Source organism: Ochotona curzoniae, unplaced genomic scaffold, assembly GCF_017591425.1.
Source record: "Ochotona curzoniae isolate NIBS_2020 unplaced genomic scaffold, NIBS_Ocur_1.0 contig_1014, whole genome shotgun sequence".
In the NCBI taxonomy this organism is placed as follows: domain Eukaryota; kingdom Metazoa; phylum Chordata; class Mammalia; order Lagomorpha; family Ochotonidae; genus Ochotona; species Ochotona curzoniae.
In genome coordinates, this window is record NW_024464920.1 from 49895109 (window position 1) to 49921842 (window position 26734).

The 26734-nt window shown below is 61.7% G+C and overlaps 2 protein-coding genes across 3 annotated transcripts; one reads left to right on the top strand and one right to left on the bottom strand.

Moving 5' to 3' along the window:
- The first annotated feature begins 1865 nt into the window (after positions 1-1865).
- TSPO (translocator protein) lies at positions 1866-9200 on the top strand. Of its 2 annotated transcripts, none has more exons than XM_040987241.1 (4): positions 1866-1958; positions 7299-7508; positions 8388-8526; positions 8781-9200. In XM_040987241.1, exons 2-4 carry the CDS (start codon positions 7327-7329, stop codon positions 8979-8981), a joined length of 522 nt encoding a protein of 173 aa, XP_040843175.1. In that variant the 5' UTR covers positions 1866-1958; positions 7299-7326; the 3' UTR covers positions 8982-9200. The 2 variants fall into 2 exon arrangements, with proteins under 2 accessions (XP_040843175.1, XP_040843180.1); XM_040987246.1 differs by lacking the exon at positions 1866-1958 and adding an exon at positions 5058-5835.
- A 1629-nt stretch (positions 9201-10829) lies between these two features.
- Positions 10830-20663, bottom strand: TTLL12 (tubulin tyrosine ligase like 12). Its single transcript, XM_040987218.1, has 14 exons — positions 20478-20663; positions 18861-19030; positions 17913-18111; positions 17311-17470; positions 17098-17231; positions 16355-16431; positions 15150-15266; positions 14862-15056; positions 14604-14715; positions 14152-14303; positions 13495-13576; positions 12355-12423; positions 12113-12251; positions 10830-11844 (listed from the first exon to the last, which is right to left on the bottom strand). The coding sequence occupies exons 1-14, from the start codon at positions 20637-20639 to the stop codon at positions 11693-11695; spliced, it is 1920 nt and encodes a 639-aa protein (XP_040843152.1). The 5' UTR covers positions 20640-20663; the 3' UTR covers positions 10830-11692.
- Positions 20664-26734: the final 6071 nt, after the last annotated feature.

The window sequence follows — 26734 nt, forward strand, 5'->3', positions numbered from 1 at the left end:
AGGCACAGCACTCAGTCCACAGCAAAACTGCGTTTCTGGGTTTGACCTCAGAAGAAAATCTAATATGCAGGAATGTCCTCAGGATGTCAGGGCTGTGCCAGGCTGACGCTGGGAGCCAAGAGCCTCCTCTGGGTCTCTGGATGGGGAAGTGGAGCAGCTAGGACTCCAACTGGCACCCATATGGGACGTCAGCGCTGCAGGCAGAGAGTTAGCCCGTTGAGACAGAGTGCCTGCCCCTCTGGGTACTTCTTAAAGAAACAGAGTCAGCTGCACGCCTCTGAGGACTGGAGGGCTCCGGGGCAGGGGGCTGGATCTGCCAGCTTCTGCACTGTCTGAGCCATGCAGAGTGCCCCGTGGTGAGATGGGCATCTATGAGGGACAGGGCCAAGGCAGCTGTTAGGAGACCCACTCTCATGGCACCACCTGCGGCCCAATCACTTCTCCAGGATCCCACCTGAGTTTTGGGGGTGGAGGGACAGTGACACTGTGGCAGCCATGTCGCCAGGGAGCAGCAGCGCATGCCCAGGGAGGTGGTGAGGAGCTGTGTATGCACCAGTCCTAGTGATGGGGCGCAGCACCAAGGGGCTGGCATGGCCCAGCACCCTAAGCTGTGGCTTCTGATGCCCAGCACCCCACATCGGAGGGCTGGATCAAGTCCCAGCTGCCCTGCTTCTGCCCAGCTCCCTGCTGACGTGCCTGGGGAAGCAGTGGAAGCTGGCCTGAGTTCATGTCCCTGCCACCCATGTACGAGAGCTGGGTTGGAGCTCCCGGCTTCAGCGTGTCAGTCCTCGCTGTGTGTGCATTTGGGAAGTGAACCAGCAGATGAAAGTCTTTCTCTGCCTTTCATATACATAAATTAACCACACTGTGAAGTGCATACTAGGTTTTTGATGTGTTTCTGCCTGGAACAATCCCAAGGCTAATGAGGAAAGGCAGCCACATGAGTGTTAGCATGGAGAGGCCTGGGACGGCATAGAGAGAGACAGCAGCCTAGTCTGGACGCAGTCTCTTAATGGGACTTGTATCCTGTATTAGAGCGGAGGGGCTGTGATGGTGTCCAGTTCCCAAGGTGACAGAGAGACGTCCCGGGGAGACAGCCAGGCACAGCAGGTGGAGATGCCCACCTTGTGTCCTGTGACCTAAGAGGCCTGCTCTGTGACTTTCATGAGGGCCGTTGACTGCCAGCCCCTCCTTTAGTTACCCGCGAGCAGCAGGTGCTGGGGGGCACAAATCCCTGCCTACAGGATGCCCACAGCCCCACAGCCCCGTGCCCAGCTCTGCAGGAGTGCAGCTGGGGAGAACCACCGCCTCCTTCCCAGGGGCCTTCCGGGTTGGCCAGCGTGCCACCCAGCAGAGCAGCCTGGCAGCTCCCTGCAGGAAGTGGGCGGTGGGCAAGGGTTCAGCAGGGGCACTGTCCTAGGGCCATGGTCCTTAGAGGGAAGAAGCAATGTCTCAATCGCTTCTCAAATCAGGAGGGAAAGTGGGTAGGCTCCCGCCCAGGCGCACTAAAGCAGAACACGGACTTGGTAGTTTCTCAAGGGCGAGAGTCGCTGGGGACACGGGAAGAGCCAGAGCTATGACAGCCGCCCCGCTGCCCTGGTTGCACCCCCAGGGGAGGCGGGGGTAGCTCCGGTTCTCCCGGGCTCTGCTGGACCCTGTGGAGCCGGGGCAGCTGGGGCAGACGGTGGGTTACCGTCAGAGCGTCTGCCCCAGGCCCGGTTCGTTGGGGAGGAGCCCGGCTGGGCGCGACTGGCAGGGACCGGGCGGAGCAGTCAGGGATGGGGTAGAAGTTTCAAGAGTGAAGGCAGAGCTGTTGGGGAATAGGGCGGATCCTAGCTGGGCGAGGCCCGATGGGGGCGGGACCCCGAGGGGCGGGCGGGACTGGACTGCAGCCACCACCGCCCGCCGCGCACTCTCCTTTCCTCCCTCCTTCCCTCCCGAGCGACTCTTGGCCGCTGGTGAGTGGGGACAGCGAGCTGCGAGGGGTTCCCCACGAGCGCCACCGCCGTGGGCGCCGCACCGGGGTCGGGGACCGAGGCCGCTTGGGGCGCGGCTGGGCTCCGGCTGCGGGGACTTGGGAGCCTTGGCGGCGCGCGCGGGACGCCGTGTGCGTGGGGGGCGGAGGGGGACCCCGGACCGGGCAGCGGGGGCCGCGTGCACCGGCGGAGCTAGGAGGCAGGGAGGCCGCTCCGGAGGCCCCAAGGGGGTTCATGGAACGAGGGAGGCGAGGCGCGCGCGCACAGAAGGAAACCTGTGTCCCGGTGCCCCGGGTCGCGCCGCCGGAGGGGAAATCTTCCCTGGAGTGCTGTGCGACGTGGAGTGTGTGTGTGTGTGTGTGTGTGTGTGTGTGCGTGTGTGTGCCACGCCTTGTGGTGTGCACACATCCACGCTCTGGATCTCCCAGGATTGTGGCCAGTGGCCCCAGGTTCCGGGAGGGGCTGCACCCGGGGCAGGCGGCTGCTTTTTGCTTTCTCTTGGAGTCCGTTTCTTCTGCTGAGTTTTGATTGCTCTTGTTTAAGGAGGGAGTCACCAAGCACCCCCAGATGTCCCCTGTCCCTGCCTGCAGACTCTGCTGGCTGTGATCCCTCCAGGTCACCCCGGGACAGAACAGTGGTGTGAGGGCAAGGCAGGCCCCTGGAGGGGCTGGGCTGGGTCCGGCAAGGGGCACAGTTAGACCCTCCTTTTCTGTCAGTTCTACCTTCCTTTGCTCAGGAAGCACCCCTCCCCCGGACCCCAGGGCAGCCTGCTTCACAGAGAGGTCAAAATCTCTTGGGAGGGGAGCATCTGGATGCCCCCCTGGGGAGGAGCAGGGCTCACCCGAGGCCACTGCAATAAGAGTCCTGAAGCTTCTGGCTCTGGACAGGGTGGGTGGGGGCACCCTGGGGCTTGGCCCTGCCATCAGCCCAGCATCTCTCTGGGGAAGTGACACTGCTGCCGTGGAGTGGCCATGTGGCCTGGAGCCTTTGGCATTCTGTGGCTCGAGAACCTGTTTAAAAGGGGGCAGATATTGAGCCCCTCTCAGAGGCCTGGGGCAGTTGCTGGCTTCTGCTGGGTGGCTGCCCTGCAGGACAGCTATGGCAATGGCCGCTGTTGCAGCCTATGCTTGGCCCTGCTCCCTCCCCAAGGACTGCAGGCTGCCAGGGAGAGTGAGGCCAGAGCCTCTTCCTGCCCCCGTGCCTCCACTTCCTGACGCCTCCCCACTCTTTCAGTGCTGACTCAGTATGGCTCTCCCAGGGTCCAGGGGTCCTCAGGGCTTGGGCCTGTGGTGGCTACTGCCCTAGGTGGAACAGGGCAGGGAGGTCCCCCTGGAGCTCTGTTGTCCTGCCCCTCCTCCTTGAGCCTCCCAGCCCCCTGCTCCGTGTGTGCAGTGCAGGTTTCACCACCTGACTGTCCAGGGCTGGGCAGGACCTGGAGGTCCAGGCAGAGGTCAGCTTTGGACTCCTGCCCACCTCTGCAGGGCATGGAATCCAGGGAGGAAGGTGACTGGGCTCTCCCTGGGGTGCCATGCCAGAGCAGATGGGGTGATTCAGCTCTGTGGGTGCCACCCCTCCAGATCGGGTGATTCAGTGCTATCCTAAGAGGTTCCAGGAAGCGCCCCACCCAGGGCCCAGGGGGTTGGAGATGGAGCTGCCTTTTTTTGGCCTTTGGGGTAGCAGGTCCAGGTGGGGCCTAGTTTAGTACCCAGCTCCCCTGCAGCCCTGGCTGGGTCTCCACCCCCACGGCCTCTGTGTGCAGCCTGAGACCTGGATGGTGAGCTCCAGGGCTGCCCATGCCAACAGCATTGGTGCCTGTGTTCGCAGCCCGTCCAGCAAGCGAATGCAAACCATGATGGTCAATGTGGCATTGCCGACTGAGCCCCCCGTTAGTATGAGAGGAAGCAGTGGGGGCTGGAGGAGCTGGGGGCAGGGAAGGGCAGGGGCGCAGGGGTGACTGCTGGCGGGTACCAGCAAGGATTGTGCTCCACCTCGACGTAGAAGTCCCCAGTGCCCCTGGACTGTGCACTTTGAGAAAATAAATTCTTTTTTTTAAAGATTTATTTATTTTTATTGGAAAGTCAGATACACATAGAGGAGTAGAGACAGAGAGGAAGATCTTCCATCCGATGATTCACCCCCCAAGTGACCGCAACGGCCAGAGCTGAGCCGATCCCAAGCCAGGAGCCAGGAACTTCTTCCTGGTCTCCCACATGGGTGCAGGGTCCCAAGGCTTTGGGCCGTCCTCGACTGCTTTCCCAGGCCACAAGCAGGGAGCTGGATGGGAAGTGGAGCTGCCGGGATTAGAACCTGTTCCTACATGGGATCCTGGCGAGTTTAAGACGAGGACTTTAGCTGCTAGGCTACGGCGCCAGGCCCAGAAATTCTTTCTTTGAAAGTAGATTTTTGAAAGCCAAAAGGAAGGAGAGACAGAGAGAAAAAGAGAGAGAGAAAGAGATATCTTCTGTCTTTTGGTTCATTCCCATGTGGCTGTTATGGCCCAGTTGGGCTCCGCTGGGGCCAGGAGTTTCATCCAGGCCCCCCAGGTGGGTGCAGGGACCCACACACTTGGGCACTTCCCACTGCTTTGTTAGGTGCATCAGCAGGGTGCTGGATCGGGAGTGGAGCAGCTGGGACACTGACAGGCAGCCCTATGGGACACTGGTGTCAAAGATGGTGCCTAAATACTGTTCCTGAATTGTGCACTTAAAAGAAAGATTTGAGCTCGGCGCAGTGGCCTAGTGACTAAAGTTCTTGCCTGGAACGCACCAGGATTCCATATGGACGCCAGTTCTAATCCCAGCAGCTCCACTTCCCATCCAGCTCCCTGCTTGTGGACTGGGAAAGCAGTTGAGGACGGCCCAGAGCCTTGAGACCCTGCACCCGCATGGGAGACCCGGAAGAGGCTCCAGGCTCCTGGCTTCAGATTGGCTCAGCACTGACCATTGCACTTTCTTGGGGAGTGAATCAACGGACAGAACATCTTCTTTTCTGTCTCTCCTCTTCTCTGTATAACTGACTTTCAAATAAAAATAAATTTTTTTAACAAGAAAGATTTATTTAAAAGGCTGAACTATACATAAATGGAGATCTTGACCAATTGCTTCACTCCCCAGAGCTCCGCGGCAGCCAGGACTGAGCCAGGCTGAAGCAGCAGGGGGGCTCCAGCTAGGTCCCCGCTGCCCGATGTGGGTCACTGAGCCCTTGGAAGGGCAGGGGACTGTCTCCAGGTGCTGTGGTGGAGAACCCAGTGTCCTGAGCAACGGCCCTGGACACTTTTTTTTTTTTTTAAACATTTTGAACCTGTATTTTGCTTGGAGAAGTTAAAAAGCAGTACAGGGACTTCCTGTTTCCCCAGCAGCTTCCGCTGGGAGCAGTTACCGGCAGTGGGAGGTTCCCCTTGGGGCACACAGCAGCTCCCCAAGTTACACCCACCTGCCCCGGGTTGCCCCATCTCTGCCCCTCATTCCCCCTCCCTGCCCCAGTTGCTGACATCTTGTGGCATCTTTCCGTGCCTTTGGCAATCTTGACATTGAAGGGTGCTGGGCCTGGGCAGCGGCTGTGGACAGTATTCCTTCGAGGCCCCTCACGGCTTTGCCTCTGCTTGCCCTGGACAAGAAAACCCCAGGATTTTGTGAGCCACACGGTAGCATGAGCTGTGGTCACTTGTAAGAACGAGACGGGGCCCAGGAGTAGGGTGAAGTGGGCACAGGTGCGGGGGCCTGGCGCTCAGCGTGCAATCCCCAGCCCTTCCCCTCGCTCTGATTCCCTCTCTGGCCCGGCAGGTCATGGCCCAGGGGCTGCCCCTAGCCTAGGCGCTGGCACTCGGCGGTGGTGGTGCCCTTTACACACGATTAGACAAGTGAGGCAGGAGTGAGCGGGGGTGGGGTGGCCTGGCTTGCCTGAGGTCACTGAGCTGGGCTCTGGGCAGGTGCTGTCTGCATGGGGCTTTGGGTCTTCCTTGGTGGGTAGGGCTGGCTCTGGGTTTGAGCCTTGTTGCCCGCTGGGCTGTGGCTGTTGGCAGGGACAGGCTGGCTTTGTCCTGTCTTGGTGCACTGGTTACATTTCACAATGCCTCTTGTGTCCTTCAGTTTCTGCTAACCCGTCTCCTACACCATGCTTGGGCAGAGTGCCCGTCTCAAGCTTCCACATGGGGGACGTCTCACTCGTCCCTGGTCCCGCTGAGGCAGCTAGGTTGGCTCTTGTGTCCTTAGGCCAGTGGCCTTGGCCTAGAAGCACCGAGGACGACTCCTGCCACCTTCCCTGTGGGGACTGCCGATCCCACTGGTGCCCTGCATCCTTCCCACCCCCTCTCCTTCCAAGCCCTTGCTCCAAAGTCAGGGCTCCCTCACAGCTTCCCCCCACTCCGGCCCTGCAGACCAGAACACATGTGGCTTTGTGCTGATATGGGATCTAAGGCCCAGGGATCCTTCAGCACGTGTGGGCAGAGCTGGCCCAGTGCCCCCGGCTCTGTGACCCTGCAGCCGCGGGGAGCCTTGCACCACACTGGTGTTTAGTAGATTCTTGGCATGGGTGAGCTTGGCACGGCATGGCTGTGGGACTGCCAGGCCAGGGGTTTGGCTGCCCAGCATAACAGAGGGAGCCAGTGGTGGGGGTCCCTGTGCCCCACCAGGGGGGCCTGGCTCCAGCCCCAGGCTGAACAGCATCAAGTTTGTCTTTCCCAAGCCCAGCCTTGGAATCTGGTCACCTCAAAGGTTCTAGGTGCCCGGAGCAGCTTTGTGGCTGGGGTGGGGCCCGGCCCAGAGTACTGGCTTCCTCAGGCAGGTGGCATTCCTTCTCTGGTACATAGGGAAGGAGGGTCCTGGGAGGTGCTGGTGAGCTGCCTGTGGACAGACTCTCTGGGCTGGGCTTCAGGTGACTGGTGGTGCCACTCCCATTCTGCATGGGGCAGACTGAGGCCCGGGCAAGTGGTGTGATCTGCCTGAGGTTCCCGAAATGGGCAGAGAATTGGGACTAGAATGAGCCCAGCTGTCCGAAGGATGAGTGACATGTGGGCGCTGCTAAGATGTACCTGCTACGCATGATGCAGAGTGACACTGCCACCATGGAGCTCCCGCTGCCCTTCCTCGAGGCAGCAGGCAGGACAGTTCACTGCCAGGAGGCCCAAGGTCAAGGGGAAGTTTGGGCTGGAGCCACCAGGAGACACCTGCCACCTTGCTCCTGGTCCATCGGGGGCACTGGGATATGGCAGCAAGGGTTTGGACAGAAAGGCGGCTTGCTGAGCCCACAGCTGGGGGTGGAGCTCAGCCCCTCGTCCTCTCCATGAGTGTCCTCACCCCGTGTGGCTGTCCATCCCCCTTCCAGAGCTTTCCAGAGCAGCTGCTGCAGAGCCATGGCGCCGCCCTGGGTGCCCGCTGTGGGCTTCACGCTTGTGCCCAGCTTGGGTGGCTTCATGGCCTCCCACTTCGTCCGTGGAGAGGGTCTGCGCTGGCATGCCTCCCTGCAGAAGCCCTCCTGGCACCCACCTCGCTGGACACTGGCCCCCATCTGGGGCACACTCTACTCGGCCATGGGGTAGGTGCTACTCAGAGATCTGTGGTAGGGGAGAAGGATGGGGTGGGCAGCGGGTCCCTTTGGGGATTCAGTGGCTGGCATCAGGGGAGGGCAGTGGCCCCTGTGCAGAAGTCAGAGGTCATGCCCCCCCAGGGTCAAGGGAAAGGACACCCCCAGCTGGGACAAGAGCGCCCTTTGTTCACCTGCTCTGGGCCAGCTATCTAGGTTAATCCTCTCAATGCCCCATGTGACAAAGGCACTGCCCAGGGACACAGAACCAGAACCCGCAGACGCTGCTGGGGCCCCTTGGGCCTCAGGGTTCCTGTGAGACCCCAAAAATGCCCCGGCATTGCAGGGAGAGACAGTGCCGGGCAGGGCAGGATGTGTCCTGGTGGTTGCCATGGGAACTGTGCCCTTGGGCCCCTGGGCCCCCATAACAGAGGCCAGGTCAGGTGTCTGAGGTCCCGGGGCAACGTGAACCTGGCCACCACAGGCCAGACCCTGCCCGTCAGGTCATTCTCACCCTCCCATTCAGCTCCCGCTCCTGTGTGTCCTCCACCCTTCCCTCCGACACCTGAGCCCAGCCTCCTTCCTCACAGGTTCCCTCTGGCACATCTCCATGCCCTGGTGCTAACGGCCATGTGACTGGGCCACCACCCACCCCCCTCAGGGCCCCTGGGCCTCGTGCAGATTTTGGGGTCTGGCACCTGCCCCTCAGCCTCTGCTGATCCCACTCCTCCCACCATGGCACCTGTGGTAATTCTAACAGTTGGCGCCGGGGTCCTGTGTGTCGTACCCTCCACTTCCTCTCGGTCACGTGGCAGTAGTGGCATGGCGCGCAGGTGAACTTCCTGGCTTCTCCCAGTCCCCTGGTGCCCTGACTGGCAGTCTCTGTTTCAGATACGGTTCCTACCTGGTATGGAGAGAGCTGGGGGGCTTCACGGAAGAGGCGGTAGTCCCTCTAGGTCTCTATGCTGGGCAGCTGGCCCTGAACTGGGCGTGGCCCCCCATCTTCTTTGGGGCCCGACAGATGGGTTGGGTGAGTGTGGCCTTGGCTGGTGCCCCTGCTCACTGCAGTTCATGGGATTGGGGGGTGGGACTTCACCTTCCAGCCAGGGTTGGGTCTCAGGGTGGGGTGGGCACCTTGTGGCTGGAAGCTCAACAAGGACGCCTGTACCCCCATACAGTTGGGGAGATAGAGGTTGGGGCTTGGAAGGGTAGGACCAGGTCACCTGGAGATGGGGCCTTGGTGGTTGGGAAGTGTAGGCCCATTTCCCTCTCCCCTCCCTGCAGGCCCTGGTGGACCTCCTGCTGCTCAGCGGGGCAGCGACAGCCACGGCTGTGGCCTGGCACCGTGTAAGCCCACCAGCTGCCCGGCTGCTGTACCCTTATGTGGCCTGGCTGGCCTTTGCCACTACACTCAACTACTGCGTATGGCGTGACAACCCTGGCCGGCGTGGGGACCGGCGCGGGGACCGGCGCCTCGCAGAATGAGGACCATAACCTGCCTGCTGGCTACTGCGGCTGGTACAGGCCGGGTTCACTGCCATGGGGCTTACCGGTCTGCGTGGGTCCCACCCCAAGGGTCACCAGTGGCTGCAGAGGTGGCCCGGGAGCCCTCGCAAGTGGATGGCAGCCTTTGCTTTCTGTACTTCCACACCGTGCTCCTAGAGTGTGGGATTTTTAAGGTCAAATAAAAATTTTTAACCTAGACCAGAGAGTTTTGTACTGGGGACTCCTGACTGGGGTTGGGGGGCAGGGACTCCATCCCAGCCAGGGACGCTCCCACTCCTGTTAGTGCGGGCACTGAGGTGCAGGGCACTGGGCACTGGGTGTCCAGGGCAGCAGCTCAGATGCTCCCTGGGACACCTCATCCCAGCTTGCTGCTGACACACACTCTGGGCGGCAGCAGCTGACAGCTGACAGGTGACAGACAGTGCCTGGCTTCGCGCCCTCCTTGTGGGAGACTCAGCTGGAGCCCCAGGCTCCTGCTGGCCAAGTCTCAGATGTGCACATTCGGAAGCTCTCTCTGGCTGACTGGCACTGACTCTGCCCAGGACCCTGTAGTGCCCACCACTGGTCCAACCCAGGACAGAGCTGACGGAACTGTCTCCTACGTGTCTGGACTGGCTGGTGCTAGCCTGATTGCCCAGTGGCTCCACAGACCACTCAGCTGGCAGGAGGGGGTGCCTGACCCCAGCTGCTGCTCCCCTTTCACTGCCCTGTCTCCCCAAGCCCTGGGCAACATAGCCCCCCGGGACTAGGGCTGTGGGGGCCTGTAGTTTTGGCTGCATCCAGTTGGCAAGGCCACTCCAGCAGGCTGCGACCGAGGCCTTCAACCTTAGGGAAGCCTGGCTGGAGACAGGTGGCTGCTGCTGGCCTGTGGGAGAGGCGACAGCCCCGACCCTGGCCTTCCCCTCACTCGCAGCACTCCATGCCACAGACCACCCGGCCAGCTCTCTGTGTGGCTCCTCAGCCGGCAGTCAAGTGTCCTAGGGCCTCATTTCTCTCGTGCTCTGTGCCTGGGACATTCATCCTCACCCTGACGACAGCCAGGTCCACACTGGTGCTGAGCCCCTAGGCCAAGCTGCTCCTGCTCCAGAGGCCTTGCGGGTACAGCCCGCAGGGCATAGGCCCCATGCCTGCCTGCTGGCCGCTGGCCGCTGGCCACTTGGTTCCTGGGGCCTCTGAGCCTGGGCAAGGGGACAGGGGCCTTGGAAGAGCTACAGCCTGGGGTGGTGATGAAGCCACAGCTGCCTCTGAGGATCTGTTCTGGCACCCATGCCAGCCTCTCCTGTCCAGGCTTCTTGGGCTGCACAGGGTACTCCTGGTCCTGCTGGCAGTCTTGTCTCCATGGCAGTGGCCTTGGCACTAGGAGCATTCCTTTAGGGTTGCCCATTTGTGAGGACACCAGGAATGGTGCACAGCGCCTATCTGTCAGAAGTGAGTGGGTGGGCAGCCAGGTGGGGATCAAGGCCAGGGCCGTGTGGCCCAGCTGTCAGTGACTGTCCAGGCCTGCCCCCAGCACCTCCTGGCAGCAAGCAGGCGCGAGCAGGAGCACCCGTCCCAGGGTTCCTGAGTCCTGTGAGCGGCTCTGCGTCCACACATCTCATTCTCTAAGGGGCGTAGGTCCCACTGAAGCTGCTGCCTGCCGCTCCACACCCACCATGGCCAGGGGACAGGCACGCCAAGCAGGACACTGCCCAAGGCTGCTAGGGTCTCCCTCCCTGCCTGTTTCTCAGGCTACACACCTGAGCATTCTGCCTGGGTTGGCAGCAGCGAGTCTGGCAGGCACCTGGGGCCAGGTCCGTGCCTCCAGGGCCCAAGGAACGAGAGCTACTGTAAAAGAAGGCACGTTTTATTGTGGTACAATACTGAAGGCTTGGGGGCAGGGGCGCCCCAGCAGGGGGCTGCTCTGTGGTGGCCAAGGTGCCCCAGCCAACCCAGGTTTGGGAGGTGCAGACACATCCAGTTTTACTATAGGAGGAACACTATTTTGCTTCAAAAATGAAACTACTGCCACCAGGCCCCACCCTTCTGCTCCTGGAATGTTCTGGAAGCAGCTCCCGCCCATTGGAGAGTTGGCTGCACAACATGCTGGCAGCTGCCTCGAACTCAGACAAGGAAACAACAGAATTTTACCTTCTCCCCCATTAATAAACACTAATGAGAGCCCTACACTCGGGCTCCTGGTAGATGGCTGCTGGCCTTGGCACCAAGGTGCCCTGGAAGCAGCACTTCCTGGCTGCCCACTGCCTGGGGCATCCCAAGACCCTCAGACAAGGCTGCGCCTGGTGGTGTGCCCAGGGGCTGCCAGGCAGGGACAATATGGTCTGACTTCCCAGAGGAAGGGGAAAGCCCCTCCCAGCTGGAGCCTGCTGGGAGGTTTGCTGGTAGAGCTGGGATGGGGGCTAAGGCTTTGCCCCATCCCACAGAACCTGGGGTACCAATGCAGCAAAGAGGATCAAGAGCTGGGCTGGCCTGCCTGTCCCATAGAGTGGCCCGCGCCTCCCAGAGGTACTGCCAACACAGCCTCTCCTGGCATCCAGAACTGAGCCCTCGGCTGAGCTGGGGACTGTAGGCCTGGGGTGCAGCTCAGCTGCCTGGGGAGGATCCTGCGCCCCCAGGGTGTACAGCAGGGCCAAGGGCTTCAGAGAGGGGGCAGGGAGGAGAGGTGGGAGGGCTGGGGCCCTGGCTGCCAGCGCCTAGAGCAGGCGGGTGATGTGGCAGTCATTGGGTTGGTCCAGAAACAAGGTGCTGAAGACGTCGTTGAAGAAGCTGGGGTGGTACCTGCAGGCCCGCTCGCAGTCTGGGTTGAAGTTCACCTCCAGGATCTGTGGCTGCATCACTCGCCGCCCTGCGAGCAACACAAACGAGCGGGTGGCCTGAGGGCTGGTGGCCACAGTCCTGGGGAGGTTGTCATTGCAGTCTGGCAGGGCGGCAGTGACACAAGGCCAGCATGGGAGGGTACTGGCGGGCCCACCAGGGCTGCACAGATATGGGTGGGCTCCGTCCCAGGCGTGCTCTCTCACCACCCGCCCCTGCCTGTGCATGGGGACTGAGCCACGGCCTCCGCACGCCTCGGTCTCCTGGTGGGGCAGGGAGCTCTCGGTGCTGTTCCTCACCATCTGCCTGGCTGCCCCACTTGAGCATGAGGTCGACGGCATAGACGGCCCGCGAGGAGGGGTAGTCGCAGAGGCCCATGGGGGGGGGCCGGGCACAAGCCACCTGGAACAGCTCCCTGAGGGCCTGGAAGATCTCGGCCTGGGGACAGAAAGGTGGGGTTGTGGGACCTGAGTGACTGTTCCTGCCTGAGCCCCAGCCCCAGGCAGCCCCATCACCTGCTTCCCTGCTCCCACAGCCTCACCTGGACACCACTCCAGGGGAACTCAGGGTATTGCTTCTCAAACTCAGGGATGAACTCGTCATAGTGTACCTGCAACAGATACATTGTCACATGGGGCCTGGACCTCCGCTGGATGGCAGGGGGACCTCGGATACCCTGGAGGATTCAGTGCCAGCCCTGTGGGCTACAGAGCCTGGCAAGAGACTGGGGGTAGCCTCTGGATCTCTTTCTGCAATTGCAGGTGCCAAGGCTGAAAGGCTGTGGGGCCCCAGCTGCCACACCCAGCTCCTGGCAGTACAACCAACGGGTAGCTCATGACCATCGGCCCAGCAGACTCCCAAATGCCTGAGGGACAGCAAGACTTGGGAAACTTGACTTCAACATGCCTGAGTGAGAAGAACAAGTGGGGACGGGCCCCGTGGAGCCCCAGTGTTGGCACCCCAGGCACAGGGCATCTTGGAGTGACACAGGCTTGATGTCCAGGAAGGGGCTTGGGACCCCAGGCTGATGTCTAGCACATTCCAGATGTGCAGTCCTGGAGTCAAGCACCCACCAGGGAGGGGGTGGGCACCCCCCAGACATCGTGTGCTACATGGCTGTGAGCAGCAAGAGACAAGGGAGGGCGCAGGACTGGACGCTGTGCTAACAGCAACACCTGAACCTCTAGGTGGTCAGCAGGCCGTGCCAGGTGACCTAAGCCACCCACGGACTTGGATGCACATAAGGACAGCTGGGGATACAGCTGTGCAGGAATGACTGCGGAGGATGCGCGCCCCTTCAGGACATCACGGCAGGGCAGGGAGGGCCAGTGGAGCCCGATGCAGGCTCCCCACCGGCAGGCAGACCAGCACAGCCACAGGACACTTCCGTACAGGCCTGCGACCACAGTGCCCCCTCACGGCCTCGCTTGGGCAGAACTGCTGCCCAGTGCCCGGGGTATGGGTGTCAGCAGCGGGAGAGGAGGGACACTTCGCCCAGGGCGATGGGGAGGTGGTGAGACATGTGCTCTGATTGCTCTGATCTGCTGTAGGGCCCAGGAGTCACCCTGAGCCCAGGAACCGCTGGCCGCTGGCATACTCAGTCATTCTAAAAATCGCCTTCAAACACAGAGCTGGGGACAGGCCTGTCTGCTCTGACCTCCCCACACCCCAGCAGGCCTACCTGTTTAAGCACCACATTTGGGTCGTAGTTCATGACAGTGAAATGTTTCTCGTAGTCATCCAGGTCGTCGAGGGCGAAGGGCCTGGAGGAGAAGCAGCCGGAGACATGGTGTGGGTCTCCCTGACCGAGTGCCCATGGGTCTGACTGCAGGTGGGGCGGCTCCATCAGAGCTGGGGCTGGGGCTGGGGCCCCACAATGCAGTGACAATGCGTGTGTGGATGTCTGTCACCCGGCCCACTCAGTGTGCAGGAGCAGGGGTTCCCAGGGTTGCGAGAGACGGGTGACATCAAGTGCAGGCCCCTTGGTCCCTGCCGTGCAGGTGCTATCGGCCTGACACCTGGGCAGCGATTTAGTGGTCATGGAGGATGCTCAGGGGGCACTGGGAGGGGCCTTCACGAGGCCGTTGGGCTCTGGCGAGCTCTGCCTGCTGCCGAGCAGTCACTGCCCAGATGGAAGGGATGGCTTGTGAGGGTAGTTGCTGGGACAGCCAGCCCAGTTGTGCCCTCTGTGGTCTTGAGACTCCCCCCCGCCCCCGCAAGGCTGCCCCAGATGTGGGACCTTTTCGTCTCTCCAGGACCCTGTCTGAGGTGCAGTGAATGAGGCCCCACAACCTGGCCCTGTCTGCACCAGGTCCCCTCCTGGCCAGTGCCCACTCACCGGTTGGAGAAGCGCAGCCAGAACACGTCGTACACAAACAGGGTAAGGGGCTGCACGGCCCGTAGCAGCACCACATAGCGGATGTCGAACTTGACCTTGCCCACATCTTCTCGTAGGAACAGGACGGGGCTCTCGATGTACTTGGACACCACCTGGAGGACACATGTGTGGGCTCGCCTGCAGCTCTCGCCTCCCCGGGCCAGGAGAGGGGGCCCTGGAGCGCCCACGGCCCCAATCCCACATGCAGGGGCGCACCAGGGGCTGTCCCACAGTAACCCCAAGCCCTCCTCTGCCTTCTCAGCCTGCCTGGGGTCACGACGAGTGCTTTATGCCATGTCTGTTTTAACAAGGGGTGAGAAAGCTTACTGATCTCGGGCTTTGGAGAGAGCTCGGATCACCCCAATTCCAGCCACCCCCTTGCACTGCCACCTGCAGAGGCCTGCTCTACCCACCTTGGGGGTGCTCTCCCGGTGCCGGATGATGCTACACAAGCTCCTGGTGATGTGCGTGTCCAGGCTGCGGGCCAGGTTCCAGGGCTTGCAGATCCAGTGGTTGTCTTCGCCCCTGTGGGGTGGGGGCACTGATTAGGCCACACCCAGCAGCAGAGATGTTGGGTGGGGAGTAGGGTGGGGAGCTGGGCTGTGGTGGAAAGGACCCTCAGCCCAGGATGGGTCTCTGGCCGCCTGGCTCCCTGTGGGTGGGGCGCTCACCGCCTCTCCCGTTGCTGGAAGTAGCTGATAAACTGGGGCAGCTCTGTGCGCAGGTTGAAGGTACGGGGCAGCCAGGGGGGCCCTTCAGAGCCCCCAGCCCGGCGCGCGATGGAGGCCAGGCAGTCCTTCACCGTCAGCAGGTTCTCACAGGGGAACTGGTTCAGCAGCACTTCTGGCCGCTCCTGGCTCAGCTTCCTGTGGCCGGGGCGGGTATACCACAGGGCAGCTCAGGGCTGGGCTGCGATGACGGGCAGGCAGCCCTGGGCGTCGCCTTGGAGTCCCTGTTACCTGTAATCCTTGAAGTGGGAGAAGTTGTACAGGATGTCGGCGTCGGCCTCGCTCTGGGTGAAGACGAAGCGGGGGTGGGAGAGGTGGCTGAGCACCTGGCGCATGTCGGTGTAGACCCTGCGGAAGAGGCCCCGCTGAGCTGGCCCTGCCTCAGCCTGTCTTACAAGGCCTGGCACTAGCCCCTCACCTCTGTGTCTGCCAGGGGAGGGGCAATCTGTGTTGATACCCTAGGCACCCACCTGCCCTGTGACCTGGGTGTTGTTTTCCCACAAGCGTGAGATAAGCGGAGCCGACAGCACTGACCTCCTATGGACACAGGAGCCCAGTCCCGGGGGGGGGGGGGGGCTGGGGACCTGGGAGAGCCCTGGGGTGCTGCCAGCCCAGCCCGGGGCTGAGTGTGCCCACAGCCTGACACTAGGTGTGGCCGGGACACTAGGGACCCACTAGGTGACAGCTAAATATTAAGGTGAGTGGACACAGGTGACAGGTTTCTCACAGAGGAACTGGGTATCTGGCAACCAGGGGAGGACCCACAGATGACATGGTGACCCACTCAGGTCAGCTGAGTCCAATCCTGGCTGCAGAGTGACCATTGCCCCCCGTGGACTGGGGTGAAGCAGGGGAGGTGGTGACATTGGACAGGGGTCTCTGGGCTAGGCAGCTGGCTAGCAGAGGTTGGTAAGGCCTAGGATCTGGTGGGAGGGGGCAGGTACAGCCTGGTGTGGACCAGGTACAGGTGTGGACGGCTGAATGAAAGGTGCCTAGGGTTCCTGTGACGGCAGAGAACCACCTGTGAAGGACTCCACCCGGGCCCAGCACTGCACTGCGTGGCAGGGTTCCCACACCTCAGCCCATCTCCCTCTGCCACAGCAACGAAGAGGCTTTGGCCTGCATCTGCTCACTCATCTTTACAGCTCCCAGCCCATGCCTGCAGCCTCCTGAGGAGGGCTGTCCCCGGGCACCCAGCGGGCCGGCATGGGGCCTCTGCCCAGGGGGCTGTTATTGCCAGCAGTATGTGCAGGGTCTGGCCCCAGCACCGACTTCCCCTCCCTGCTCTCTGTTCCTGCCTTCCATCCCTGCCTTGCCTACGTGGCAATGCGGGCGACCTGCTGAGCGACTGTGTGCCAGGCCCTGCCCCGGGGCCAGAGAAGCGTGCAGGTGGGCCAGCGAGAGGAGGCCCCGGCTAGTGGGGAGGGGCTGCGTACTTGAAGACGTGGTCACTGGGACGCGCTGTCGGGCTGATGGGTAGTGGCAGCTTCTCCTTGTTTTCTTCCAGGATGGCCTGAGGGGACACGGCGAGTGAGGAACAGACCTCAGTTTAAGGAAGCAGGGGAACCCACCCCCCACACACGGCCACCCCCCCACACACAGACGCCACAAGGACTCCGTCCACCTGCTCTGAGAGAAGTCACTACATGAGGCAGTGTGTGACGACCTGTGTGGTGGCAGCAGGTGGCTGGGCCCTGGAGGGCCATCTTGGGGGCAGAGGGCCCAGAACGGAAGGGGACTGGACACACAGAGCCAGGATCCCCGGGGTGTCCCCCCTGCTCCTGCCCTGTGGGAGCCATGTGTGGTGGCATCAGTTGTCCAAGTCTGGCCGCACAGCTACACCTGCCTTCTGCGGGCCAGCCACACCACTGGCCACAGCTCAGGTTCCTGCCAACTTGACGCAGGTGTGGGGAGCATCAACCTGAACCAATGGACAGGACGAGGAATTCAACAAGCCTTTGGCAGACCCAAGTTCAAGTGGCTTCTGGCCACTTGGCTTTTCCAAGTGGCTCTTGGCAAAATAAACGCTCCCTGCCCTCGCTGGAGGGACAGAACAGTCCCCTACAGGCAGTTCACGATCACACTGACCCCTGCCTTTCACTTGGTAACTGGGTAGAGAATATTCTGGAATCCACCAAGCCAATAGGCCCTGGCCGGAGGTGGAGGCAGGGGGCCACACCTGGTAGTAGTCGGCAGGCGGCTCAGGCGTGGAATAGCTGAGGTCCAGCAGGTCGGCGGGGACCCAGGGCAGCAGCATGCACTTCCGGATTAGGGGGTCCGTCTCTCCGTAGGCAAAGTCCCGGGTCACTTCCTCTGCTCCAAGATATGCAGCCCGTTAGGCACGGCAGGGGCGGGCTGTCCTCTGCAGCACGGGCTCCCTCACCAGACTCACCGCCTGTGTCCAGGTCCCGCAGGGGCCACAGCAGTGTGTAGGCCACCTGCTGGGGTATGTAGAAGAAGGGCGCAGTGGCAAAGCTGGGCACGTCCGCGTGCTGGATCCGTGAGCCAAACTCGTCCATGATGTACCATACTGGCACCTTCTCCTCGGCGGTCTGGGGGAGGGCACAGTGGCAGCCTGTCCCACCCACTCCTGTACCCTCAAACCTCAGCTGGCTCTCCCAGCATGTCCCACATGCACCCTCAGTCCCCGGAGCCCTCTGGGCAGAGCCCTGACCCTGCAGGCGAGGACACAGGGGCAGGGCACTAAGCCTGGCAAGCTGAGGACATGTCTAGGTTGGGGGCTGGTGAGTCAGTGAGTTAAGAAGTCCCCCTAGAGGAAGTGGCATGGAAGCTGTGGTTAAGGAACACAAGCTTGGCACTTTTCCTGGCTGCAAGTGGGTGATGAAGGCCCAAGGGGATCCTGGTGGGTCTCGGCTTACCTCTGAGGGTGACAGAATGGGGATGGGGATCTGAGGGGCTGCATCCCACGAGTGCATGGCCTGTGAGAGGCTCCCTGCGGCCGCCCCCCCTTTAGCGCCCGCCTAGCCCGCTTACCCCGTGGGACAGCTGGTAGGTCTGGTTGAACTTCCACATCTCCTCCAGCACCAGGGCCACGGCCTCCGTGCTGGGCAGCTCGCCATGGAAATCGACACCCATCAGGCTGGCCATGCGGTGCAGCAGCCCTGGCACCTGCTGCAGCTGCTGGCGGGCATGCTGCACGCGGCACGTCCAGGCGTGGTCAATGAGGAAGATGCTGTAGGAGAAGCCACCGCCTGTGAGCCGCCAGAAGGGGAGGGAGGGGAGGACCAGCGGCCAGTCCTGCGGAGGCTCCACGTCCCCAGCATGGGCATTCTGCATGGTCTTGGGGGCCGAAGGGCCTGGCCCACTGTCCTTCAATGCGGTAACAGGAGTGCCCACTGCCTAGTGCCAGACACGGAGAACAGTCACCTGGTCTAGACCGCTGCCAGGGAACATGCAGAGGAGCCACTACACAGCATAGCCGGACTTGAGGCAGGACCAAGGTGGCCTACTGACAGGGCTTCTATCCCTACACACAGGGACGCCTGTGGCCCACACACCCTGGTCTCCTAGAGGGAGTGGAGGGCGGAGGATGAGCCATCCTCCCCCCCAGCCCTGGGGGAACAGCACCGTCCCCAGGCTGGCTGCTGAGTTCACTGTGCTGGTCTCCGCTCCGAGATGTTTACACATCCCAGGGGAGTGAGGTGTCCCCCTGCTCCTGTGCCCAGGGGACTGTGTGGCAGCAGACAGCCAGGGCTTGGGTGCCAGGAAAGCTGGCGCCTCAACATGGCCACACCCTCAGCCAGCTGTCTGACCTCGGGCTGCTTTCCTGGTCCTTCCTCATCAATAAACGAGAACTCTCCATGAGACGCCGACCAGGAGAGGACCATGGAGAGGAGCCGAGGAGGGCTCCTGTGCGCTGCGCCCCGCACGATCCCAGGGGCTTCGCGGGTGGGTGTGGGCACCGCTCCGGCCTGGCCCTACCTGTTGGGGTCAGCAGCCTGGAGCCCGTTCTCGCTGGTCACAATGACCTTGTAGCACATCTCGCTGCCCGGGTTGGGCTGCTTCCTCCGCACCTCCTGGGCCGCCTCATCCTCCTCTTCCTCTGCCTCTTCTACTTGCATTATTCCAAACCAGTCCCCTGCATCGAAAACCTGGGGGAGACAGTACAGCTTGGTGGGAGGCCTCACCCACTCATGGCATGGTGCCACCCTCAGGCCTCAGGATTCATCTGCCCCCACCTGTGCCATCATGCACGTGCCTGGCTGCCCGCATTGAGAACCTAGACCATGAAGGGCGGGGATTCCTGTTTGTCAGCACCCCTGCATTGCAGGGCAAGTCAGTCCCAAATGCAGTGGGAACAGGAGGACTGGTGGGGTGGGCACCTGGACCCCCCTGGCACACAGGGTAAAAAGCGAGGGGCCCTAAGAGGCTCCCAGACGGGGAGGCATTCTCAGCAGGATGGGGGGAGACTTGAACTTGCGGCGGCGGGGGAGGTGGGAGTGGACAGAAACGTACAGCCAAGACCCAGGGGTAGCTGTATGGGGTGCACCAGGGTGGCAGCCCCAGACGGGCGTGCACGACCTGGGCCTGAACGCTCTTGGCAGTCCCATTACTTCCTCTCCTGTAATTAAGGATTACAGGGGCTTAGGGAGCTTCTGCCCCAGCACCCCAAATCCCCAGCCTTCACCCTAACCCCTGCTGGGAGTGCTGGAGGTGAACCCAAGGAGACAAGGAGAGGTCCTGCCACCTCCTGCACGGTGTGGGCCCTCAGCTCTGTGGGGTGTAGGGTGAGGGCTTGTTCTGCCCTCCTCGAACCCAGGCCACCCAGGCCGCCGGCAGGAGCAGCCTTCCCTGGGCCGCAGGTCTGTGTCTGGCAATGTGGTGACTCAGCTCGGCCCGCAAGGGTCATGGAAAAACACTGGCCACCTCGGGGCACAGGGGGGCACCGAGCGGAGCAGTTGGGCACCAGGGGTCCCTGGTGACGGCCACTCCGAGGCCCCTGGGAACCAGGTGTCCCTTGGGATCAGCCCTGCTGTGCAGGTGGGGACCGGGGCTCGGCTGGGGAGGGACCTGTGGCAGTGGGGGGCCCTTCTTACGCCCTCCCCAGCAAACAGGGGGCTCACAAGCCTGGGACAGGACAAATCCTACTCCGAGGGGGAGTCATCTGGGCCCAGGCCAGCACCCTCGCGGACTGCAGCGGAAAACTGCAAGGGTGGGGTTTGTCCCCACGCCCAGGTCTTGCCACCTGCAGCTCCCGGCTTGCCCCAGTCTGGGAAGGCAGCACCTGGTCGGAGCAGGCGGGTGAGTAGAAGGGAGCGCCCATGAAACCGCCTTCGGCAGCGGAGAGGTCTCAGTCTTCCTAGCTGTGCAATGGGGTGACGAAGCTCCCTTCCCACTGTGTTGCCCAGGGGCTGGCTGCCGGCGGGTCGGGGGCTCGGGCAGACCCACAAGGGGGACACGCTGGTGCCAGTTCCGGTTCCCCGCACAGCCCCTGCCGGTCGGCCGGAGGGGCCCCAGGTACGCGTGGGTCTCTCGGACCCCAAACCCCGCCCCGGCGCCCCCTCCTCACGCGGCCGCCAGCAACCCGCGTCTCCGCACCTCGTGCTCCAGCTTGTGCAGGAGGCGGCCCCAGTACCGCTCGGGGACCCCAGAGGCGCGCAGCGCGGGGCCGTGCAGGGCCACGAACTCGTCCAGGGCCCTCGCGTCCTCGTCGGGCGCCCCGCTCGGGCCGGCGCGCTCCGGGGCCGCCTCGGCCTCCATGGCGCCTCCTTGAGCGGCCGCCGCAGCCCAGGGCCCGGCCCTCCCGCCGCCAGCCCGCCCGTCAGCCCGTCGGCCCGCGGCGCCCGCCTCCCCGGCCCGCCCTCCGCGCCCGGCGCCTCAGCCTGCGTGCGGCCGGCGGCGTGAGGGGAGGCGCGGCCGGCGAGTGCGCACGCGCGCCTGCGCGAGGCGGGGGCTTTTTTTTTTCTTTCGCTTCCCGCCGTCCATGTTGGATGTTGCGTTTGCGGGAGAGCGTGTGGAGAGCGCGGGGTAAAGGCGTCCCACGCGGTCAGGGGCGGAAGGGACGTCGGGGACAGCCCGGGGCGGCGGTCGAGGCCTGGAGCACGCCTGGGGCGGAGTCGTGGCCCTGCCGCCCTCCTTGTGTATCTGCAGTTGAACGTGGCTCTGTCCACGCGTTCCTGGTCTGCCCCTGCACGCTCGTTTCCGATGGGCTCAGCTCTGGCTGTGGTGGCCGTCTGGGGAGTGAACCAGCAGATGGAAGTGCTCTCGCCGCTCTTTCCTGTCTGGGCCTCTCAAAAAAAATTAATACATTAAAAAAAAATAAGTTTGTAGTAGTGCAAAACTATGTAACCCATGCGCTGACTCTTTTTTAATGTGCATTTTCCATGAACATTAAGAGAAAAAAACCTGTTGGGAAGTGGTGAGAGTGATGATGGTCCCATTTGTGGATTGGAGATTTATTTATTTTTGTTGGAAAGGCAGATCTTCACCTGCTGGCTTGTTGTGCCGGATTTTTGAAATCCCCAGATAATCATAAAGTCTGAAGTCGGTGCTAAGGCATAAAGGTGGATTATTCAAGTTAGCTTAGGTATCCCAGCCCCCTCCCCCAGTCCAGCATGGCTGGGCAGGGGAGGGGCAGCTGCAGCCAAGGCTGCTGCTGGATCAGCAAGGACAAAAAGAAGCACGAGCCAGGAGAGGGAGGGAGGGAGAGAGAGAGAGAGAGAGAGAGCCCAAGTCCCCCAGTTCTTATACATTTCAGGCTATTAATTATACAGTCATGATTTAGCAGGCTTCTATTGGTGGATTTGAAACAAGCAACAACTTGCAAAAAGTACAAATCGATGAGCTATTGGGCCGTGAATCTTATCAAACACCAGGAACCTCCTTCCTGAGGCGTGGTCTGCCTACGTGACCTGCCAGGTGTCCTGCGGGTGTCACGTAGACTGTCAGGCCTGGAGTTCACACAGCCCCCAGCCAAGCCATTAAGGCAGAATCACAAAAGGCAGAAAACGCCTAGGTTCTTCAGGCTCACTCCCCAAGTAGCCACAACGGCTGGAGCTGAGCCAATCTGAAGCCAGGAGCCTCTTCCAGGTCTCCATGCAGGTGCAGGGTCCCAAGGCTTTGGGCCGTCCTCTGCTGCTTTCCCAGGCCACAGGCAGGGAGCTGGGTGGGAAGTGGAGCTGCCGGGATTAGAACCGGCGCCCATATGGGATCCTGGAGCTTGTCAGGTGAGAGCCACCGAGCCGTCGCATGTTCTTAAATCGTTTTCCCACATACTGATGGGGACATTTTAAGCTGCAGATTCAGTTCCGAGTTAAAGGCCAAGTGCTTAGGACACTGTCTGTGTTTCTGTCAGCTCTCCTGGTGTCATCTTTCCCATATATCTTCCTGCTGGGTGCGGGAACTTAAGGCATGCATTGCGTTCATTCAGGCACATCACACATTCACTGCCCCTGAGCGGACAGGGCGGCCACGCATGCCCCATCTTCACTAAGCTGCTTAACTTGGATCAGAGAGTGGGAAGCCCTGGAATTCTGCCACAGGGACAATTTGGTCCTAGCCTGACCGGATATGATCCCCGAGTCTTGCAGCCTTGGGGTGTGCCAGGCTGAGGGGGTGGGGATCCTTGGCTCCATGAGGTGTGTGGGGGGTCACTCAGGGTCCTGGTCATGGGGAGTGGGTTGGTGTACCCTGTGCCTCCCCCTTGCTGCGGAGTCCAGCGAGGCCACAGTGCATTGGCCAGTCCCCAGAGGCCCAAGACCCCCTGCGTCCGTGGTGCTCTGGCCCAAACTGAGTGCAGTGGTGTGTGCTTGGAGACATTGCGCCTGCTCTGGTCTGGGTGATACACAGGCACAGAAGCCATTATCTGGCCCTCATGGCCACACAGGGGGAGTGTGGGGCTGCACCTTATCCCCTTCCTGGAATCTCCACCCACCTGCCCCTCCCCAGCTCCACCCACTGTCACACCACCATGGGTGTCTGTGGAGGGGCCCAGGCAGGGCAGCTGGCCCTCTGTGCACGTTAGCATCATGTCCTCAGGGGCTGCCCGTGGGACACTGGGCTTCCTCTCCTATTGAAGGCAGGCTTGACCACATCTTGTGTCTGAACACTGGGCTTGTCTCTGTCCTTTGGCCACCATCACCCGCTCTGCTCTGGGCGCTGCTGTCACTTGTGCTGGGTGCACACGCTGACAGCTCCTTGGAGAATGTGGCATTCAACGGAGGACCTTGGGCTCCACCTGCCGGGAGTGTTAGAGGGTTAGAGGGGGTGGATACCCACAGCCATGTGTGCACACACGTCCACTGTGCACTTGCTTCCTCACTGTGGGCCTGACTTGCAGGCGGAAGCCACGGTGTCAGCACGTGTCATCCCATGAGGTAAGACAGGAGACACAAGCTCTGATTGGGTCTGCTCTCTGCCGGTGTGCCACAGGTGCTGAGTGGCATCCTGCGAGGCTGCTGCCGGAGCTCCTTCAGGGCCGCCCTGCAGCAACCCCACGGCCCTTCCAGCTATTCCTAGATCCTGGTTTACTCTACTGCTATCCCCGGTCATGATCTTGAACAACAGAGAGGATTTGTGTTCATTTCCTGTTTATTATAAAAGTGATTCTCACAAACATTTAATGACATGCACGTGGGGGACCTGGTGGAGGAGCTGCAGTTTGCAGCCTGGACCAGAGACAGCTGGCAGCGGGACAGCGCTAAGGCCCTGACTCGCGCCCTCCCTGTGTAGGCAGCACAGGCAGGGCAGAGGTCTCCCCGAGCTCGCATTCTGTTCTTGTTCCCTGTCCCGGGGCTCTGAGCTGGCGCACAAGGCTTTGGGCCTTCTCTCAGCCTCTGTTCCCTGCCCTTGTTGGGATGCAGCGTGCCTGTGTGGCAGGGGCATGGTCACTCCTGTTGATCTGCAGGGGGCATGGATTTTGTCAGTGTCACAGTGCCAGCTCACATCTGCACGGCAGGCATCCTGCTCGTTGCCTGGCCCTTCTCACAGTGAGGGTTAGTGCTTGTTAAGAGGGACAGAACTGCCAGTGAGGCCAGCACCCTCCCGCTCTTTCAGTACCTGCTGTTGGTTCCCCAGCTCCTCCCTGCACCCTTCTGCAAAGGCTGGCCTGGTTCGAATGTGTGAAACTCACACAGCAAGACTTGACAGACACTCTCTCCATGGGAACTGGAGGAGCTTGGGTTTGACTGCCCTCTCTGCCATCCACTTTGTCCCTCGGCCCACCAGTCTCCATTTCCATGTCTGCAGATGGGGCTGAACAGATGCGTGGGTGGAGGTGGCACATAGCAGTACCACATAGCCAGTGCCAGCTCCTCCTACCCTCCTCGTCTCTCTTCCAGGCTGGCCAGTCTCCAAGGGTCCACCCAGGGGCCTGCATGCTGGTGGAGGCCTGGCTTGGGCTGGCATGGGGCTGTTGGGGCAGGGTGCTGGTGGAGGGTGCCCTGAGTATGCCCCCTCTGGCACCATCCTCAGAAGCAAGGTGGGCAGGGTGAAATTAAATGCCAGCCACCTCAAATGCAGGGGCACACTCCTGGGTTTGGGGGGTAGTCACGGAGGGCAGGATGCTCGGCTCCAGCTCTGTCTTCCCAGTGCTTCCGCTCTGGCCTGAGTGACCTCGGCCTGGCGTGGCCCCCTTGCTCAGAAGGGCACCCTGCGTGTTGGGTTGGAGAGGTTGCAAGCGAGGTTGGGCAGCTTTCTCGGTGTGCCACGGAGGAGGAGTGGAGACAGTTCTTAGTACTTTCTTGTTGGGACTGGCTGCACAGTTGGGTGGGCGGCCGTGGAGACAGAGACTGTGTCCGTGGCTGGCCACCCCTCTGAGTCTGGGTTGTGTACACGGCAGTTGTCTGTTAAATGGTCTAGCTCATCCAGCAGACCATCCTTTAGCTCACCTTGCCAAACACCAGTGAGGTAGGCAACAGGTGCTGGAGGAGGGCTGGCAGGCCTCAGCACTGTGGGTATGTGGGTGTGGGGAAAAGCATCCTTACTGGGCTTTCACACGTGGCCTCTGCTGCCACTGTCGCTATCTGGGGACTTTCTGGCCCATATTTCCATTCTCCTTTATCTGTGTGTCCCAGACCAACGGGCAGCAGCAACGGACGGCTGCCCCTGGCAGTACAGGGGTGGGGGAGGAGCAGAGGCCTGTGTGGGGTGGGGGCGGGTCCTGAGGAGCTGCCAGATGAAGGAAGAGGGGGATCTAAGAGGCCCCAAGCAGGGCAGGCCTTGCCCGCTGGCTCCCATGGTGGCAGGGCCTGTCCACCAACTCCGCCCGTCTGTGCCAGGCTTCGTCCGGCCCTGCCACTACCGCCCCCCTGCACTGGGTCCTTACCGGAGCTCCTTCTGTAGGGCCTGGGCAGACACCTCCAAGGCTGTGCCAGGAGCTGCACCCGGCTTTGAGGAACCTGGGGCCCCGGGCTCTTTTTCTCAGTCATGGCCAAGTGGCAAATTATTTTGCTTCTAGAAGCTTCTTGCTTTGCTGTTTCTCTTGGGAGCGCAGGGTGCAGAGTAGCTGCCAGGAGTTTATGGACCGACCACTGCTGAGGGTCCACACTGCCCACGTCCGGAGTCCAGGAGGGAGCTGTGTGCTTGCTCTCTGATTCCCGAGACAGCACAGGGGTCTTCTGTGCCTGGCAAGGCCCCAAGATGAGTGGACACTTAAGCCCACGTGCCTGCCCATCATCATCGGTGGGTATGTTTGTCGGGTGTTTCCAGAAGAGATCAGCATCCACAGACCGGCAATGGTAGGACCCTCCTCCTCTCTCAGCCTGCTAAGGGCCTGGGGGGACAGCATGCTGGGCAGGGGAGCTGAGACATCAGGGGCTCCTGGGTCTCGGGCCTCTGGACCCTGGGTGCCCGTCAGCATCCTCCCAGCTGCCCGACTCTGCACGCAGCCTGAGTCACAGCCCAGGCAGGCTTCCTGGTCTGCAGCTGGCAGGCTGCCACACCCCCGGGCTCCAGAAAGGCACAAGTCCTCTCTGTCACAAACAGCTAACTGGTTGTGCTTCTCTGGGGAACCCTAAAAAGGAGGGACTGCCTTCCAGGGCTTTCCCTCAGGCAGCTGTGGCTGGAGTCCATTCCAGAGGGCACCCCAGAGGGCATCTGTGATAGCTTGGGCAGAGCAAGCGGGCTCCCTTCCGCAGAAGCTGGTCTGTGGGGATTGTGGCCCCAGGAGGGGCAGGGACATGGCCTGCCAGTCAAGGGCAGAGGCCCCACTGAGATCCTTGCCCTTGAGTTGGTCTCTGAAGGCAGAGGCAGAGCTGTGGCATCTGGGCTTGGCTCCCTGGGAGGACTGTGGCTGCACGCAGAGTCCTACCTGGGGGGAAGGCTCCACATAGGCCCCTCAGGAAGCAGCCACAGGCCTCCCGACAGCCGCCTTGTTCTGTCCACTGCGGCGGGGCTCTGTAGACAATGGCCACTTTCTGAGTGTCCTCAACCTGGGCTACCAGGAGAGGCCTTCCTGGTGACATGAGGACACCGTGCAGATCCCAGGGTCACTGCCACAGGGGGTGCCGTCACCCATGGAGCAGTCCGAGGGGAAGAGGTGGTAAGGGGTGGTAAGGGCATGGCAGAGGGGAGGGAGGCTGGGTGGTTCCTGGGAGAAGGGGTGAGGCCGCCATTGCTATTCAGTGACCAGGAGCTGTCCCAAAGTACCCACACGTAGAGGTGTGTGTATATATATCTGTTATATTTATATTTGTATGTACAGATGGATCTGCTGTTCTCATAGGGGATAGCACAGTCTCCTCCACTAGCAGCTCTGGTCGGGCCGTCCCATTGCAGAATCCTTGGAGCCTTGTCCCGTGTCTGTGGCTGGAGGCGCAGCCACTGAGTGAGGAGGCCCTCCCCAGAGGGGGCCTCCA